The 19,884-nt window shown below is 24.7% G+C and overlaps 5 protein-coding genes across 5 annotated transcripts; 3 read left to right on the plus strand and 2 right to left on the minus strand.

Annotated features, from left to right (window-relative positions):
• Positions 1–346: 346 nt before the first annotated feature.
• Positions 347–10,237, plus strand: LOC551182 (phosphatidylinositol 4-kinase alpha). The gene is made up of 22 exons (XM_006557267.3): positions 347–502; positions 1,234–1,627; positions 1,703–2,217; positions 2,304–2,619; positions 3,220–3,444; positions 3,524–3,710; positions 3,818–4,028; positions 4,131–4,385; positions 4,508–4,860; positions 4,964–5,384; positions 5,454–5,561; positions 5,652–5,858; positions 5,925–6,201; positions 6,280–6,772; positions 6,861–6,996; positions 7,080–7,412; positions 7,484–7,771; positions 7,868–8,095; positions 8,190–8,536; positions 8,628–8,904; positions 9,052–9,458; positions 9,668–10,237. Exons 1-22 carry the CDS (start codon positions 413–415, stop codon positions 9,891–9,893), a joined length of 6,294 nt encoding a protein of 2,097 aa, XP_006557330.1. The 5' UTR covers positions 347–412; the 3' UTR covers positions 9,894–10,237.
• A 133-nt stretch (positions 10,238–10,370) lies between these two features.
• On the minus strand, positions 10,371–11,349 carry LOC724264 (NADH dehydrogenase [ubiquinone] 1 alpha subcomplex subunit 7). The gene is made up of 3 exons (XM_001120056.5): positions 11,092–11,349; positions 10,565–10,743; positions 10,371–10,447 (listed from the first exon to the last, which is right to left on the minus strand). Exons 1-3 carry the CDS (start codon positions 11,155–11,157, stop codon positions 10,396–10,398), a joined length of 297 nt encoding a protein of 98 aa, XP_001120056.1. The 5' UTR covers positions 11,158–11,349; the 3' UTR covers positions 10,371–10,395.
• A 774-nt stretch (positions 11,350–12,123) lies between these two features.
• Positions 12,124–13,368, plus strand: Sod1 (superoxide dismutase 1). Its single transcript, NM_001178027.1, is given in 4 exon segments — positions 12,124–12,373; positions 12,459–12,555; positions 12,818–13,005; positions 13,100–13,368. Coding segments are annotated over 4 exon segments (459 nt in total). The 5' UTR covers positions 12,124–12,310; the 3' UTR covers positions 13,211–13,368.
• Positions 13,369–13,909: 541 nt separating this feature from the next.
• Positions 13,910–15,262, plus strand: LOC409397 (signal peptidase complex catalytic subunit SEC11A). Its single transcript, XM_392912.7, has 4 exons — positions 13,910–14,089; positions 14,189–14,298; positions 14,663–14,812; positions 14,904–15,262. Exons 1-4 carry the CDS (start codon positions 14,042–14,044, stop codon positions 15,136–15,138), a joined length of 543 nt encoding a protein of 180 aa, XP_392912.1. The 5' UTR covers positions 13,910–14,041; the 3' UTR covers positions 15,139–15,262.
• Positions 15,263–16,510: 1,248 nt separating this feature from the next.
• On the minus strand, positions 16,511–18,764 carry LOC724175 (probable cytochrome P450 304a1). Its single transcript, XM_001119928.5, has 7 exons — positions 18,631–18,764; positions 18,233–18,484; positions 17,965–18,137; positions 17,617–17,886; positions 17,250–17,536; positions 16,916–17,172; positions 16,511–16,841 (listed from the first exon to the last, which is right to left on the minus strand). The coding sequence occupies exons 1-7, from the start codon at positions 18,719–18,721 to the stop codon at positions 16,654–16,656; spliced, it is 1,518 nt and encodes a 505-aa protein (XP_001119928.2). The 5' UTR covers positions 18,722–18,764; the 3' UTR covers positions 16,511–16,653.
• Positions 18,765–19,884: the final 1,120 nt, after the last annotated feature.

Genomic DNA, 19,884 nt, shown 5'->3' on the forward strand with positions numbered 1-19,884 from the left:
TCATCAAGTAAATCAAATAATATATTTATTAAATATAAAAATATCTAATATAAATAAATTTAGTATATATTGTATATATATTAATCATTATATAATTGCTAAATTTATCTTAAATTTTTATATTTTTCAAATTTCACTTTTATTCTATTTATAATTTATTCCCATTTAATTAAATATATTTTACATAATTATATGAAATAGATTTTAATCATTAAAATTCATTATTGATATTATAAATACATATATAAAATATTATTATTCTTTTGAAATAAACTGAAATTTAAGTTTATGGAAATTTAAATATCGAATTTAAATAATCGATAGATCGAATAACAGAAGGCGCTTTGTCAATGAGACAAGCAGACGATATTTACGAGAAATATAATCATACGGCAAGTAGACAGTGGGCAAAATGGTGGCAGACGAGAAATTGTTTTTCTCAAAAGCCGTCCAACATTTAGCTAGATGTTTAGCAGCAATTAAACCTACATCATCAGAAAAGGTACGTTAATTATTGATCTTGAATTGTAAATTAAAATGATATTTACGTATAAAAAAAAATTTGACATTTTATTAAGATTAGGTTAATTTCAAAAATATGTCAGCTAATATTCTGATATGTCATCTCATGATGTAATTCAGACAATCAATTCATTGTAATTAATTATTGACGTTATTATGTTTCTAAATAAATGAGTTGTAATATATGTTACAGATATAATTCACTTTAAACAATTGTTTTACAAATACAACTTTGTAAATAAAAAATTGCAAAATATTTTTTATTTATTATCAAATATTCTAATTTTTCCTTTTGTATTGATTAATTATTTTCTAATTTATTATTTTTAATTAAATAATTAATTAAACATAAAACATTTTTTGATTAAATAATATCTTGTTATTATAATTTTATGTAACTTATAAGTATTTGATTTTAAATAAAGTAATGATTTTTAATATTTATATAATATGAGTGTTTATTATATTTTTTCAAATTAAAAGAAACAATATCCTTTATTGAATTATGACATAAGATTATTAATATTTAATTATTATTTATTAAAATTAATTTAAATTATGTTGACAATTAATAAATATCATTATAAATACAATTAATATTAATAAGAAAAAAATTTGCTATACTTGTATCTATAACTCTTTGTTAAATACATTTGATTTAAATAATTATGTTAATAATGTTAAGAATTAAAGAAATTTTTTTTAATATAGATCACACAATTATTCAAGTTATGCCCACAAGAATCTACTCAAGGTATATATAGATTAGATCAAAGAGGTCAAGATGCAACTATTGCATTGGGAATATACTTTTTGGAATCTGGTCTACAACATCGGGATAAAATATTACCTTATCTTTTACGATTATTACGTGGTCTTCCAAAAGCTGTATGGTTGGATGAGGTCAAATGTTCACCTAGTGAACGAATTCCTGTTGCTGAACGTTTTAGTTTTTGTTTAAATACATTACTTAGTGATGTTGCAGCTAGATGTGAACCAGTACGTGAAGAAATTATTTCTACTCAAGTAGAAATACTTGCAGTTTTAACAAATCTCATTAGAGGATACAAAGATCAAAATGGCAATAGAGGGATGCAAGCAAAATGTAGATATTCTCTTTTTATTACTAACTATATTTTATTGCAATTATATTTATATATAAATATATATTTTTTTTTAGTGTCATTGTGTAAATGTCTAGTTCCAGTATTAATCGGTTTAGCTCGATCTATGGGTCGCTTTGCATATACTGATCCACCTCTTTTATGTCGTATTTTTCCGAGGCCGGAACCACCTCTCTTAAAACCAAATGCAGAAACACGTTTAATATCGGATAGAAAACAACATAGTTTTTCGAACTTTCGACCAATTATTCCTCGGTCGTTAAGTGGTAATTTGAATCCTCATCTGACTGTGGATACTGCACCAAGTTTATTGATCGGGGATCACGAATATCCTTGTGCTAAACGACCATCATTACAATCTTATTCATCAGTACCCTATGATCCACCCACATATTTTTTTAGTCGATATGGATCAAGTTTCAATCAGTTTCCTCAAATGAGATGCAATGAAAGCCCTGAGAGAAGAGCTGGTATGCAATTTAATGTAGTACATTTACAAAGTGTATTGGCTTTAGCAAAGAAATTGCTTACTAAAGAAATTTTAACATTTCTTGATGAAGAAACTCAACAAGTTAGTTATATTATTTTATAATAAAATTATATAATGTTAATTAATTTTATTTAATATAAATTCCACTTGATTATATTTTTATTTAGGTTTACAATTCTGGACAGGTGCAAATATTTCCTTATCGTACATTTAGTGAGACAATGAATTTAGTAATGGTTGCTCTTTTACGAGAATTGTTACAAAATCAACGCGATTTGCCTACTCCGTTTACAAGGGATGTACAAGAGTTCGTAAAAGGTCTATTTTTATCTGGTCAAACAGAATTGCAATCGCGTCAACATGATGCAAGTGAACGCGAAGACATGGATACTAATTTCCGAACTGTAAATAGATTTAAAGTAAATGTTATGGCTAATTCTGCGTGTGTTGATCTTCTTGTTTGGGCAATTGGTGATGAAACTGGTAAGTAATAAATCAACATTTTAATATAGCCTGGAAAACCATATATGTTTAATATTCTTATTATGTTTTAATAAAATTATTTAAATATAAATCTTTTGCATTGGTAGGATTATATGTAGATCATTACATTATTTTTCCAGTGAGAGACCAGTATGATTTGTCCGCGCTATTCGCAGATATCAGTTCAATGCTGATTGGCGAGGGTATTCGAATTTAGCTTATATTGCATTTCGATTGATCATCCCATATCTCTGATAACCTTCAATAATTTTTAACTAACGAATACAATTCCTACTTTGATATTACATTAACGCCGTTAATTTAATTGTTATTCCACTAAACATAATTCTCTTAGCTAATTTTAATTGTTTGTTCAAATTATTAATGCGAAAATAAGCGACAAATTCATACATAAGACAACAATATATATATACTTATATATTTCTATGCACTGCTATTTTAAATTATTGAAAGAGTAATTTCTATACAGTGCTCTTCATTTTCTGGGAAAAATTTTTAGAATTAACAAAAATTATCTGGCCTACAAATAGTAGCATTGCATTTGCAAATATTATTTATGGAATTACATATTATTTACAGGTGCAGATAGTTTATGCGGACGTTTAGTTGAAAAAATTAATTCTAATCATGGACCAAAACTGGTGCTGGCACATATGCCTTTATTAATGGTATGCCTTGAAGGATTAGGAAAATTAGCGCAAAAATTTCCTAATATTGCAAGTACATCTATATATTATCTTCGAGATTTTCTTGTTGTTCCATCGCCTATATTACTTAAATTACATCGTCAACAAAGTGAAAGAGGTAACATAAAATTTTTAATAAACATATTATATTATGTAATGCTGTATTACATATGAAAAATTATTTTTTTTTTTTTAAGGGAAAGATATACAAGATTCGAAACAAACTACTTCGTCGATACAAACAGCTTTTGAAAAATTACGAGATGCAGCTATTGGTAATCTTTGTATTGCTCTAGAAGCTGCTCATTCTGTAAATCCGGATTGTGTACCAGCATTAGTTGCTAGTGTTTCGAATAGATTATTTGCTGCTGATATATGCGACGGGTATTATAAATATTTTTCCATTTATACATTTTATTTATTTTTCCCTTTCTTTTTTTTTTTGAATGCTTTAATTACGATATCTCAATTATTTATTTCAATATTTTTAGTGAATCCGATGACAGGTCGAATAGTGAATTAATTTCGAAAAATATAGTAATCATGTTGGGGCACGTCGCTGTTGCGTTGAAAGATACCCCAAAAACTATGCGTACAATATTTCCGTTTTTTCAACAATTATTTTGTCGTACTCCGAGTGATCTTGATTTTCTGATCGTGGATCAGTTAGGATGTATGATTATTGCGAAATGCGAATCAAAGGTTCATTTTAAGATTAATTAACAATTATCAAATAAATTAATAAAATCTTTCATGTATAAATTATTATATTATGTAAAATATAGAAATATATTTTTTTTTCAGATTTATGAAGGTATAATGCAAATGTTTTCTATGTCATTGGGTTCAAGTACGGCAACTTATGCTTCTAATGATGATCGAAAGCAGTATTGTCACGTAGCTAAAGCAGTCACAAATGCTCTTGCAAATATAGCAGCAAATCTTCAAGGTGAAACAGAATTAAATGATTTATTACTTCATTTGCTCGAACTTTTTGTTCAATTGGGATTAGAAGGTAAACGTGCCAGTGATAAAGCATCAAATAATGTCACTATGACGGTAATTATAATTAATTATAATTATAGTTAATTATAATTAATTAATTAACTTAATAATTAATAATTATATGGCAATTTACAAAATTTGATCATAATTTTTATATTTTACATAATATATATCAGAAAACAGCAAGTAGCGCGGGAAATTTAGGTGTGCTCATTCCTGTAATTGCTATATTAGTACGGCGACTTCCACCGATCAGACATCCACAAAAAAGACTTTTAAAGCTTTTTAAAGATTTTTGGCTTTATTGTGTCGTAATGGGTTTTGCTGGCGATCAAGCACCGCGATTGTGGCCCGCAGAATGGTATGAAGGCGTTAAAGAAATTGCTGTAAAATCACCTTATCTTATTTCGCAAACAAGTGCACGACTTGAAATGAGAGAATTACAATATACTTCAGCTGTACGCAATGATAGCGTTTCTTTGAATGAATTACAAGAATTAAGAAGTCAAATATTAAAATTAAGTACTCGGTAAATATTTTTATTCATTTTATTGCAAAATTTGTTTTAAAGGATTATTGTATTTAAAGAATTAATGTATATTATAAACATTATTTCTTTTTTTTTTTTACAGAACAAACGATATATCACAATATGTGACAAAATTACAATTTGCACAATGTACATATTTATTATCGGTCTATTGGTTAGAGACATTGAGAGTGGCAAACAGTTCTGAACCTAGTTTACAACCAATAATGGAATATTTATGTGATACAGATTTACAAAAAGATAAAAGCGGTATGTGGCAATGTATTTGTTGTGTTGCTGATTCTGTCTTTGTGAAATTCAAAGATGTTATGCAACGTAAACCAAAAGATGAACGACGTGAAAAAGAACTCGAAAATCATGCTCAGTTCCTCTTGGTATATTTTAATCATGTACATAAACAAATTAGACGGATAGCAGATAAATATCTTAGTGCATTGGTGGATGCATTTCCGCATCTTTTATGGAATTGTAAAGTCCTTTGGAGCATGTTGGATATATTACAAGTATGAATTCTTTTTTATTCTATATTTATGCTATTATGTTCAATTAAATTATTATTTGTATGTATATAGATTTTATCGTTTTCATTGCAAATTGATCCAAATGAAGAAACACCAATTTTACGAATACCTAGTACACCATATAGTATTGAACTTATGGATACACTTGAAGCTAGAGAGGTATATATATATATATATACATATATTTATATTATATTAATATTAGATATATTAATTATACAAATACTAAAATTAAATTATATTATGTAGATAATTGTAAAAGATTTTACTGCAAGGTGTAAAGGCATAGTACAAGAAGCTATGAAATGGGCGCCTCAAGCTACTAGATCACATTTACAGGAATATGTAAATCAAATTCCATCTTCTGGATTAAAACATCATTCTGGTTTATGTTTATCTACAGATTCAGTTCTTGAATTTGTAGATCTTGCTATTCCAACCTCGGCCTTACCAAATGTAAAATAATATTTTTAATATTTTAAAATATTTAATTTTAAAAATAATAAAATATATTTCTTATAGACCAATTCATTAGATAAGCGACCAAAAGGTCCAAAAGGAGCCAGTTCGTGGCTTTTGTCAATGATGTCAACACGATCACGATATGCCGGAGAAATAGCAGGAATGTTATCATTGGCGCAAACCGAATCATCTACTTCTGAAATATCATTTGAAGAAATTAGGAACAAAGTTGTAGATTTATTAATCGATGCTGTATGGATGGCTTGCCGAGCACGAAATGATGTTACGCATCGTAGCGCTCTCTGGCGTGCTACTGCATTATTAATATCTATGCCTGGTAATTTGCAATAATAATTTTTTGAAAATTGCTATTCTTGTTTGTTATATAATTTGCAATATTACAATTTCTATTCAGGAACACATAGACGTTTGTTACATACAGTAGCTTCTTCGCAGATTGAATTGTTCACTCCTGCAGCTATGACTACAGCAGTTGAATGTTGGCAATGGATACTCACTGTACGGCCAGATTTAAAATTACGTTTCTTACAAGAAATGTTTGTTGCATGGCAATATACTGTTGACAAAAGAATGGGTTTGTTTGCACCAGATGAAGAAGAAGTTAGTCCTCTGGCAATATACGAAGGTTGCAAGTTAGGTCCAAATCCTCCCCAAGTCAAACCTCACGATATTTGGGTTACATTTATCGTAGAATTAATTGAAACTGCTAAATATTGCTGTCAGGAGACAGTTGACATGATTGTGATTTTATTACATCGGTCACTGCCCATGACTGTTGGTGCTTCTGGTGAGGAACCTGGAATGAGCCGCCATGTCGCCGCAATTGGAGTACGTTTTAAATTGCTTTCTTGTGGATTACTTCTTCTTCAAGGAGATATTTTATCAAGGTATTATATTTCATATACAGATCATACAAAATTCAATATCACTAAATATTAACTTACTGAATAATCAAATAACTAATTTTATTTATAGAACATTAAGCAAAAATGTGTTACGAGAACGTGTATATTGTAACTGTTTAGATTATTTTTGTCGAGATCGTCAAGTACCAACACAAGAATTAGAGCAATTACATGAAGATTTAGTTACGCTTATACGATTTTGGCAAGTCAGTAAGATATTTTCAATTTAGAAAAATATTAAATTTTTTCTATCTGTTTCTATTTATTTAATAATATTTTATCATTTTAGGTAATGCATAGTGATAAAAAATATTTAGTAATGACTGGTAATGAAAGTGAATTTGAAATTTTAACACCCCAGTCATATTCAACTGGTGGTTTTGGACCTAGCGAAACAATTAGTTCATTAAGTACAGCTTTAGGTACTACTAATAGTGAATTTTCAAAAACACCGACGAGCGTATGGATTAATACAGTTCCAATGTCAACTAGTAGTAATACATTAGGTAAACGTAGTAATCGTAGCAAACGTGTTATGAATGCTAATGTTTTTGTAAAGGATTATATAAAAAAAAGAAATTTGATTCTTGAACTGCTGGCAGTTGAAATAGAAATGTTATTAGTAAGTTTTAATTTTATACTTTATATACTTTTCTTAATTTTTTCAACATTATTTAATATTTTAAATTATAGGTTTGGAGAAATCCTAGTGGAAGACAAGAACTTGCACTTCCTGGTGAATCGAGTATTGCAGAATGGCGCGCTAAGGGTATGAATGATCGATGGCGTGAATATACGCGACTTGCATGGGAAATTAGTCCTGTACTTGCTATATTTTTACCAGTTCGATTAAAAAATTCAGAAATTATTATTAAAGAAGTATGTGGTCTTGTTCGTCTTAAACCTGTACCAGTTATGCATGTCCCAGAAGCTTTACAGTATCTTGTTACAACTGACACATTACTTAATGATGTACCTGAAGTAAGATATTTTTTAAAGATTATTTTCAAAATCTTTCATTAACTTATTACATTTTATTAACTATATATTCTAATTTACTATTTCAATATGTTTTAGTTGGTATATATGCTAACATGGGAAAGAGTATCACCTATTCAAGCTTTAGCATATTTTTCTCGTCAATTTCCTCATCATCCAATATCTGCACAATATGCAGTAGAGGTACTAAGTAGCTACCCAGCAGATGCTGTACTTTTCTATATACCACAACTTGTACAAGCTGTACGCCATGATACTATGGGTTATGTAATAGAATTTATAAAAAAAATAGCTAAACGTTCACAAGTAAATATTATATATATATATATATCATTTATATTTTACATCATATAGTTGTTTTTGAATTAAAATTTATTGTTATGCTTAATTTTTAATACAGGTAGTAGCACATCAATTAATTTGGAACATGTATACAAATATGTATTTAGATGAAGATAAACAAATTAAAGATCCTATTCTGTATGATATATTAGATTCGCTTGTAAAAAGTATTTTAGGATCATTATCTGGCCCAGCAAAACAATTTTATGAAAGAGAATTCGACTTTTTCGAAAAGATTACAAATATTTCAGGTGAAATAAGACCATATCCTAAAGGTTCAGAACGTAAAGCAGCATGTTTAAAAGCTTTATCAAAAATCAAAGTACAACCAAGTTGCTATTTACCATCTAATCCTGAAGCCATGGTAATTGATATTGATTATCAAAGTGGAACTCCTATGCAAAGGTAAATACATTGAAATATTTTCTTTATATATATTCTTTGCATATTATTTTATATTAGTCATTATTATTTTATATATTTTTATCATTTATAGTGCAGCAAAAGCACCATTTTTAGCGCGCTTTAAAGTACGAAAATATGGAATTAACGAATTAGAAAATATTGCATTAGCAGTATCAGCTAATGGTAAAATGGATGTTAAAAGAGAATCAGAAAAAGAGACATGGCAAGCTGCTATTTTTAAAGTTGGAGATGATGTTAGACAAGATATGTTAGCTTTACAAGTAATCAGTATTTTCAAAAATATATTTCAAAAAGTTGGATTAAATTTATTTTTGTTCCCATATAGAGTAGTAGCTACAGCACCCGGGGTAAGTTACTTTATTTTATTTTTTAATTATAAGAAATAATTTTAATCTCAATTTTTTATGATCATTATTATATCATAAAGTATTAATATAAAGTATTATAAAGATATTATATTATATATAAAGTATTATAAAGAATATATGTTTCAGTGTGGTGTCATAGAATGTGTACCTAATGCAACTTCACGTGATCAACTTGGTCGCACTACTGATATTGATATGCATCAATATTTTATCACACGTTATGGAGATGAAACAACGAAAGAATTCCAAAATGTACGTCGAAATTTCGTAAAATCGATGGCTGCCTACAGCGTTATTACATATCTTTTACAAATAAAAGATCGCCACAATGGTAATATTATGTTGGATACTGAAGGCCATATTATACATATCGATTTTGGATTTATGTTTGAAAGTTCGCCTGGAGGTAATTTAGGCTTTGAACCTGATATTAAACTGACTGATGAAATGGTGCTTGTAATGGGAGGTAAAATGGAAGCTGCACCTTTCCGTTGGTTTATGGAATTATGTGTACAGGCTTTTCTTGCCGTAAGGTAAATGAAAATAAATTCAACAAAATTTGAAATTATAAGATTTGTTAAACTTTTAAATTTTATATATATTATATTCAATTAATCTTTAAAAAAGATTCAACATATAAAAATAATTGAATAAATCTAATTAATTCAATTAGATTTATTTTTTTCCAAATAAATAATTTTCGAATTAGTTATAAATTCTAATTAAATCATAATTTTTACAGACCTTATCAAGAAGCTATTATTTCTTTAGTTTCTTTAATGCTTGATACTGGATTGCCATGTTTCCGTGGGCAAACAATAAAACTTTTACGCGGTAGATTTGTGCCGACAGCAACTGATCGCGAAGCAGCGGCCTATATGCTCAACGTAATACGTAACAGCTACCTCAATTTCCGTACGAAAACTTATGATATGATACAGTATTATCAGAATCAAATTCCTTATTAAATTACTACTTCTAAGTGATTTTCATTGACAATTGTTAATTTATAATGAAGAAATTCATTATTTCTGCAAAAATTGTTGAATGAATACTATGTATTATATTGTTACAGCAATGTTACATGTGCTGTTTGTACAAACTTCTTAGTGTCAATGTTATTCTTAGACTTATATAAATTTTATGAAAACATTGTGCTCTGTATGTATGTAAGAATAATGTATTATAAAGTGGAAAAATTATTTTATGTCTGCTATAAAGCAGAAAATGTGTATACATAAAAAACATTCCTCTGTTTATTATTTATGTACTGTTGTCGGTTAAATATTAAATGGGAAAATAATTCAATAAATCTTTAGTTTAATTATAAAAATTTTAATACTATATGTATATATATATATATATATATATATATATATAACTTTTATTTAATATATCTAAATTAATATTATTTATTATACTACAATTTGAATACAATTAAAATTTATATCATTGTACTCATATTTTATTTTATTGTGGTTTTGATAATGCTTCTAATTTTATTTTAGTTGTATCAATTTTCCTGAAATTATGCATAATATACTTAAATTATATAGCATTATACAAGAAATTCAATTTAAAACATTATATTTTACTTTCTAATTTTTTATGTATAATGTAAATAAAAGAATATAATCACCCTGCTTCTAAATGACCTTCTGTATATATTTCAATTGGTGGTTGTACAAGACGTCTAGCATCACGAGTATAGTAATATACTTTTGAGCTTTTATGATATGGTCCTCCAGGTACATGTGGAGGTGGTTGTGTACGTGCAGCAATACCATCTGCATGTCTTAGACTTGATACATGTTTTCTCTGTAATGTATATTATACTTTACATAAATTCATTTCTTATATTTTATTTATATTCATTTCTCTATTATATTTTATATAATAATATTATATGTCATAATTTATTTTACTTTAAATCTTTAAATAAATTAATGTATATATAATAATATTTAATATTCTATTAATAACAACTAAGATATGATTTTAAAAAATAAAAATTGTTTTTATTGAAAAATTATTAATTATATTAATTAGACAAAATATAAGAAATATATTTTCTATAAGCTCATAAAAAAAATAAATTATATAATATTTAAAAAAAATATAAAAGCAATATAAAATTAACATTAAATAAATCTAAATTTTGCTTACACCTCGACCAAAATCTCGAAGCCATTGTATGAATGGAGTTTGACTGCGATGTTCTATACCAGGCATTTTTATTAAATCCGAGTTTAATTTATAATAATAAATAAATAATTAATAAATAATTTCTAATGCAATCACTGTCCATAAAACATATAATACTAAACTTAACTTTCAGTTATCAATTTCGATATATTTCGAGTACAAAATTATCGATAATCGTTTCAATTATCGAATATTATGACATGAATATTTTAAATTATTTTACATATCTTATCTTTTATACATAAAAATTAAGAAAAATAAATTATTCTGTATAAATAAAAATATTAATATAATATTATAATTATAAATCAATAAATAATTCAAATTATATTCATATTACAAATTATAAATTTTATTTTTTCAAATTAAATTACTGTTATCTATATATTATAACATATCTATTAAGTTAATTCTATATTTAATTTTATATTTAATATTAATTATTATTTATTAATTAAAATTATATTGTTTAAAAATAATATAAAAATAATTATATGAATATAAAAAATAATACGTAAAATATTTTATTAACTCAATACTGAATTCATTTCAAATTAACATTTGAATCTAAATAAATTTCATAATTTTGTCAAAAATGTCAAAATATTTTTCTAAAAATATTCAAAAGATGGTGCTAATAGTCAATAGCCTATTATTATCTTTCTTTATTTATATTTATATTTTTTCTAAGTCTTAGATTCTATGACATTCTATAGATGATAATGATGATTGCGAATTTTTACTTTATTTCTGTTTTTTTCCCACTATGATATATTTATATTTATATTATTACTATTTTTTATATTACAAAATTTTTTTTCTTATTTATAATTTTATATTGAAATTGAATTCAATTTTAACTATTTCTAATATTGCAATCTTATTCTGAATCAAATCGATAATGTTGAAAGTGATACTAAAATTATAGAAGAAATCCTAGTGTTCTCAAAGCATGGAACAAAAAATATATTGAATGTTAAAATCTATTTTATAGTTTATCTGTGCTTGTTAAGCAGTAAGGTCATCATTTTATCGGCTGAAGTATTCATTACGATACATTAGCTTATTTGTGATCGTGATTCAGCAAAACGATAAGTACATCTCATAACTATACGAGAATTCTTACGGTGCAATATTTTACGAGCACTTGTCGTTCCGTGTAGTCGAGAAATTTTCGAAGATGACTAAAGCAGTGTGCGTTCTTCAGGGTGAAGTCAAAGGAACTATTTTTTTTGAACAACCGGTAAATGATTTTTTTTATTAATATTCAACATAATATTCTATTATAATATTTTATATTTATTTTTTATAATATAATTCTTGAATAGGAGAGTACCAATTCCGTGAAGGTCACCGGTCAAGTAACCGGTTTAAAAAAAGGATTGCATGGTTTTCATGTTCATGAATTTGGCGATAATACCAATGGTATGTATATCCAATAAAATATTATTTAATTTTTTAATTATTGTTAAAAATTATAAAAAAAGTCTTGAGACTTTAATAAATTTTAAAATGTAATTTCAGAAATAATATATAAGATAATAATAATAATAATAATAACATATGTATATATAACAATGATAAATACATATAAATACATATAAAATTATTATTTTTAATGAAATTGATGTTGTATGTATATATATATTTTTATAGACATAATATTGTCTGTATATCTTTTTAACAGGTTGTACAAGTGCTGGTGCACATTTCAACCCATTAGGAAAGGATCATGGTGGACCTGATTCAGATATACGTCATGTTGGAGATTTGGGAAATATTGAAGCAGATGCAAGTGGTGTTGCTAATGTTAATATAACAGATAAAACTATTCAACTTCAAGGACCACATAGTGTTATTGGCAGAACACTTGTAGTAAGTGTTACATAATATTTTTTTTAATTACTATAATTAATTATATTATATATAAATTAAATACAATTTGATTTTATTTTTATTTTGATAATAGGTTCATGCTGATCCAGATGATCTTGGTAAAGGTGGTGTTGAATTATCAAAAACTACAGGAAATGCTGGTGCTCGTCTTGCTTGTGGTGTTATTGGAATTACAAAAGTCTAAAAAATATATTCTTCTGATATAAAATTATTATTATTATTAGAAATTATAAAATATTATAATTATCTCAATTTAAATATGAGTATATCATTCCTAATTTCTTGTAATTTAAATGTTTTAGATATGTAATCTGCTTTCAATAAAGTAAATATTCTAATATATTTATGTATAAATATATATTCCACATATAAAATAAATTTCTTTATATGTAAATTTTTTTTCATGTTATTATAATTACATATAACTTTTGTTATATTTTATTTTATTTTATTTACATCGTATATACTGTCTTCAATGAATAATATTTTATAATAAAAAATAAAATGTAATATATATATATATATATATATATATATATATATATTATACATGAGATATTAATTATTTAAGATACAAAAAATATTCTCACTCATAAAAATTTCTTTTTCCTTGAAATCTTTAATATTTTTTCCTAAATTCAATATTCTTTTCAAAATCTACGATCATGGATTAATAGTAAGTTAGTTTCTGCTTCATTAGCGAAAGATTTTCCCGCTAATTTTCTTATATCTGGAGACGAAATGTATTATCAAATTTGTTAAAAGAATATATATATATGCAAAGAAAAATACAATTTGAATTTCGTTTACAATTCTCTTAAAGCTAAGTTCACGCGATAGCGTAAAGTAAGTGAATTGGATTTGAACGATTCCACTTGTTCCGGCATTCCTTGTTCATTGTTTATGTGACGTGGTGATACGTTGACTGGTTGTTGCCGGTTGTGTTCAAGTGGAGTAGAATTGAAATTGTTTTGTTTACTTGGTTATTGTAATTTTTATAAAAACAGTTGTAACCATGTTGCAATCTATATTCGATGATGTGCGGCGAATGAATAAACGGCAGGTAGAAGAATTTTCTTATTTGAATTATCATAGATTCTTAGAGTACATATGGTTATTTGAAAGAAATGATCTTTATAACTATTTATGAATCTTTTCGCAGTTCCTGTATCAAATGTTAAGTTTTGGTATGATCGTTTCATCAGCCTTGATGATTTGGAAAGGCTTAATGGTTGTAACAGGTGCCGAAAGTCCAATCGTTGTGGTTCTCAGGTATTTGAATACTTAACCTAACAGTTGTATTTGATTGCACCTTTCGCGCGAATAAATTCATTTTTAAAATATAAAATTATTGATTTTATATAAAACATTATTTTTATTTTCTTATATTATATATTATTATATATTAGATATGATTATTTTACTTAAAAATTATAAGTACAATAATTACTTTTTATAAAAATCAAATTATACAAAATATTTAAAAATATTTCATAAAATTATATGTATTAATATTATAAATTATATTTTAATTATATTTTTATATTTAATTTTATTTCCTTAACTTATATATAGATTTATTTATATATAGATTTTTAATGTTTTAGTATTTTAAAACATAATTTTAATATTATAGTGGTAGTATGGAACCAGCATTTCATAGGGGGGATTTATTATTTTTAACCAATTACCAAGATGAGCCAGTCAGAGTAGGAGAGATCCTTGTTTTTAAAGTTGAAGGTAGATATATTCCAATTGTACACAGAGTAATTAAAATACATGAAAAGTAAGTACTTTTTAAATTTTAATAAAATAAAATGAAAATTAAAATTGTAAATCTAAATTAAAATATTGAAAATATAATTGATATATTTTAGGGGCGATCAAAATAATACTGTTAAATTTTTAACAAAGGGTGATAATAATTCTGTTGATGATAGAGGTTTATATGTAACTGGTCAATTATGGTTGACACATAAAGATGTTGTTGGTAGAGCAAGAGGTTTTTTACCATATGTAGGAATGATTACAATATATATGAATGAATATCCCAAATTTAAATATGCAATATTAATATGTTTGGGATTATATGTTATGGTACACAGAGAATAAAGGATATTTCATATAGGAAATTATATGAAATAGACTATCTGAACATCTACAAAAAAAAAGTGCATTGTAAAATTAAATCTTAATTGATAATTCAAATATACATATGGAGCTATGTACAATGTGATTTTATGTCTTGTTGATTTCATACCAATTGAAGAATCTTTTGTATGCAAGAGATTAATATAATAGTTTTGCAGAATTATATGTATATTTACAATAGTAATAAAAAAAAATTAAGATATATGTGTAAAGCAACAGTACTTTTGTACTATATTAAAAAATGTTCTGCCATTATTGGCAAAATTTAATGTACAAATGTTTTTATTTTCAAGTAATACTCTATTTTTCTTTTTTTTTTTTTTTGAAATTTATTAACATATTTATTTAATTGTAAAAATTTTCATTGGTAATGCAATATATTATACATATAAATTCAACATTCATAATTTTACATTCATAATTGCATTTATACAGTACTTTCTAATTATAAAATAAGAGTTGTTATAATGCATATATAACATGTAGAAAATATAATTGATTTTTATTTATTTTCAATACCAGAAGATTATAAAATCAATAAGTATTCTGTATAAAAAATAAAGAAAAAAGGATAAAAAATTTGGGAAGATGAATATTAAAATGTAATTAAATTTTTCATTTTTACAATATATAAGATTAAGCATATCTTCCCTACTTTCTCTAGAATTGCAATATTTGTATATAAAATCTTTCTTTTATGGATATTGAATATTTTAAAAATATTGAAAATTTTTTAAATCATTAAAGTATAACCAATATTTGTTTGTAGACAAATCTTCTAAAAACCTTTGTATATTAATTATGTTTATTCGATGTAATTTTTGTCTCTAATTGTCACAAATTATGAAATAAATTTATAGTATACAAATTACATGTGATGTCTTATTTTTAATAAAAAGTTTATTTACCTAATAGTTTATTTTATTATATATATATATATTCATTAAATATTAACTAAAGATCGACGTATTATATGATTACCAATCAATCAAAATCATTAATAAAAATTAAATTGCAATCATTCAGAAAAAATAACATTAATTTTAATTTTATTATCTTAAATAATCTTTGATCTAGAATTATAAATTACCGCTAATAGAAATTATAAATTAACCGATTAATCATGATTAATAATGACACATGATATCATGAATTTCAATGTGATATTTTATTATATAATTATATCACAATTGATAGATATATATTTATTATATATCAGTATAATTAATATATCAAATATATCAAAAAGAGAAATAATAAAAATATATATAATAATAATATAATATATATATATATATACTGTATATGTGTGTGTGTGTGTGTGTGTGTGTGTGTGTGTGTGTGTGTGTGTGTGTGTGTAATCCAGACAAAAATATTATTATTTGTAAATTATTTATATGATTTATATTATTATATATAATTATGATATAAACCCATCATTTCTGTTTGATACCGATATTATGAATCATTTCATAATTATTTCATATTACGTGCTTTTACTTGAATCCATGTTTTTTTAGGAGTAACGATTAAACCTGATTCTTTATCATCAAGCCCTGTCGGTTCTCCTTCGACAAACGAGAAATTGAAATTCTGCATTAATACAGCGAAAACCTCAAACATATTATATCTTGAATAAGTTTCACCTGGACAAACCCTATGTCCTAATGTATAAAGAAAAAAATTTTATCAATAATATCGTATTATTAAAATTCATCTAGAATTACCAATTACATACCAAATCCAAACGGAAAAGTGAAATCTTTACGCAATTCGTTATTTTCATCAAGAAATCTTTCAGGTCTAAAATTTTCAGGATCACCCCATAAATCAGGATCAGTATTTAGCGCTACTAAATTCGTGACAACCAATGTATCTTTAGGAATATCGTAATCACAGAGGGTAGTTTTTTTTAATGTTTTATGAAATACGCTAAGTGGTGTCAATGTTTCGTATCTAAGTGATTCGCGTATTGTTGCTTCAATATATGGTAAACTAAAAGATTTTTAATCTTACGTTTAATTACGAATTCTTTTTTTCTATTATTATTATTAATAGAACTTATGTCATACTTTTTCCTATCACTCCATGTAACGAGTCTTCCAGTTCCAACTACTCTGTCTATTTCTTCTTGTATATTGTTCACTACTCTTGGATGATGCATTACAAGCTTGATTGCATGTACAAGAGCACTTGGTAATGCAGATGTAGCTGGGAACATGAAATCGACAAGAGTCATAATAAGTTGTTTCTGAGAGAAAGTAGATGTTATATTATTCTTTTCTTTTAAAATTTTTAAATATCGACCAATCAAACCCTTATCATAATCATCTAAGTCTTTTTTATTGTCTATATATTCCTATAATAATGGAATTTTAACAATTATTTAATATATAAAAATAAAATAAATTAAAAATATAAAAAAAAATGTATAAATACCTCAATGAAATTGATCATTTGATAAGTTGCTTTTATTGCATTTGTATATCCAAATATGTTTCCGAAATATTTCAAAAACCAAAATTGGAAAATTGCTCCACCACTAGTATCTAATGATTTTTGAAACATCATAGAAGATTCACAAAAATATATCAATTTATGATATTGTGAACGATCGAATCTTTCACCGAACATTATATTCAATATAACGTTTGCAACATATGGATATAGGATATCCGGAAAACATGCGTATCCATTTTTTAAAAATTTCTTTTTTAAAAATGAATTTATTAAAATCATTGAATAATTATTTTATAATTTTGAAATAATTTTCATTAAAAAAAATACCTTTTCTTCATCGTTAATAGGTCCTTCTTTTAACATATCAACTAAAATTGCTATTTCTTCCATCACATTAGTCTCAAATATTTCGTGTCTTCTACCAAATCCAAAATCCCTCATATGTCGAAGAGCAAATCTTCTTTGTTCATGCCATAATGTACCTTCAGTAAAAAAAATACCTGGAATTTTTAATTGAAAATATGAAATGCATTAATTTTCGTATTCTTATTTGATATGTATTTAATTTTTTTCAAGAAAATTACTGAGAAAATACCTAACGATTTTCCAAATGCTCTTTGCAGAACAATATCTACGTTGATCGGTCTTCCATTAAATTCTTGTTTTGTTAATACTTCTTTAATACTTTTATAATCGTTCGCGATGATAGTTTTATGACTACCAAAATAGCATGTAACAATTTTAGATTGTAATTTATTTACATAATGTATGATACCGTTATAAGGATATTCATAATCATGCCATAATAAATGCCAATAAGATCCTATTATTGGCAATCGCGGAAGGCCTATTATATTAATAAAATATTTAAATTAAAAAAAAATAAATAAAAAGATAAAAATGAAATTAGCTTTTAGAATTTGTAATTATGAAATTATTAATAAGTTATGAATTAAATCAGAATTGTCTTATATATAATATAATAAAACTTACATGGTGGTGTATTAGATGATACATGAATGACAGAGTTATAAATTTTATATATTATTAACAAAAGAAATATTATAAATAAAAAAGATATCATTTTCTTTACAAATATGAAGCACGATTTATATTTCTGACTGTTTTGAAATTTTACAGATTATTATATATGACAAACAAAAAAAATTTTCAGAATTATCATTATATGTACATATATAGAAGTATGTATATGGAAGTTATCTCTATTTTTTTGCGAATTGTTTATTTTTATAACAATTCTCGAAAAAATATAATAGATAAATTTTACTTCAAATGACATTTCTTTTTAGATTCACAAATAGGATATAATGAGTATGTTAAATATGCAAATATAATAAATTTTAATAAAAATTTATATAATTTCGATAATTAATAAAATTTTAATGAACAAATAATATGTACATATTCTTAGAAATTTATTAAATTAGTAAATTTGATAATTAATAAGAAAAATTGCAATACTTTAAATTAATTATTTTATTAAATATGTGATATAAATATAATTTAAACATAAAAAAAATGTATCATTTATAATTATAATTATAATTGTATAATTGTAATGGAAATATTCTGAATAATTCTGAAGAATAAATTCTACTGAAAAATAAAAAAAAGTATAAGAAATTAATAAATGTAATAATTGCTCAATTAATTAAAACATTTATATATGTTTAATTATTCTTTTTTGAAAAAACTGTTTATGTTAAAATATTTACATAATATTTAAAAATTTATTAAATATTAAAAATTTTATTAAATATTAAAAAATTTATATTAAAAAATTGTGTTTATAATAAATTAAGACACGCACTAAGACTCTATAAAATTCCTTTGTATTTTGTATTTAAATATAGAATTTTCATCGTAATTTTCCGTAGAAAGTTGAATGTAGTTTGACTTATATAATTTTATTATCTCTGATAATATTTTTTTATAATAAGTTTTTTTTTTTAATCATTGTAATTAATCACATTTATAATTAAAGTAAGAAAATAATAAATAAAAATATATATAAATTTAATAAATATATAAAATTTTAATCAAATTATTTTTTATATATTAATAATCTTTTGATGGAAGTGATATACTTGTCTTATATACATATTTAACTTTTTATCAATATCAGAATATTGAATATTAACATAAGTTTATTTAATAATTGATTTTGGCATAAAATATGTATTTTATTTTTTTATTTATCTAATTTAATAATTTTCTTTAATTTTT

This window comes from Apis mellifera, linkage group LG8, assembly GCF_003254395.2.
Source record: "Apis mellifera strain DH4 linkage group LG8, Amel_HAv3.1, whole genome shotgun sequence".
Taxonomy (NCBI): domain Eukaryota; kingdom Metazoa; phylum Arthropoda; class Insecta; order Hymenoptera; family Apidae; genus Apis; species Apis mellifera.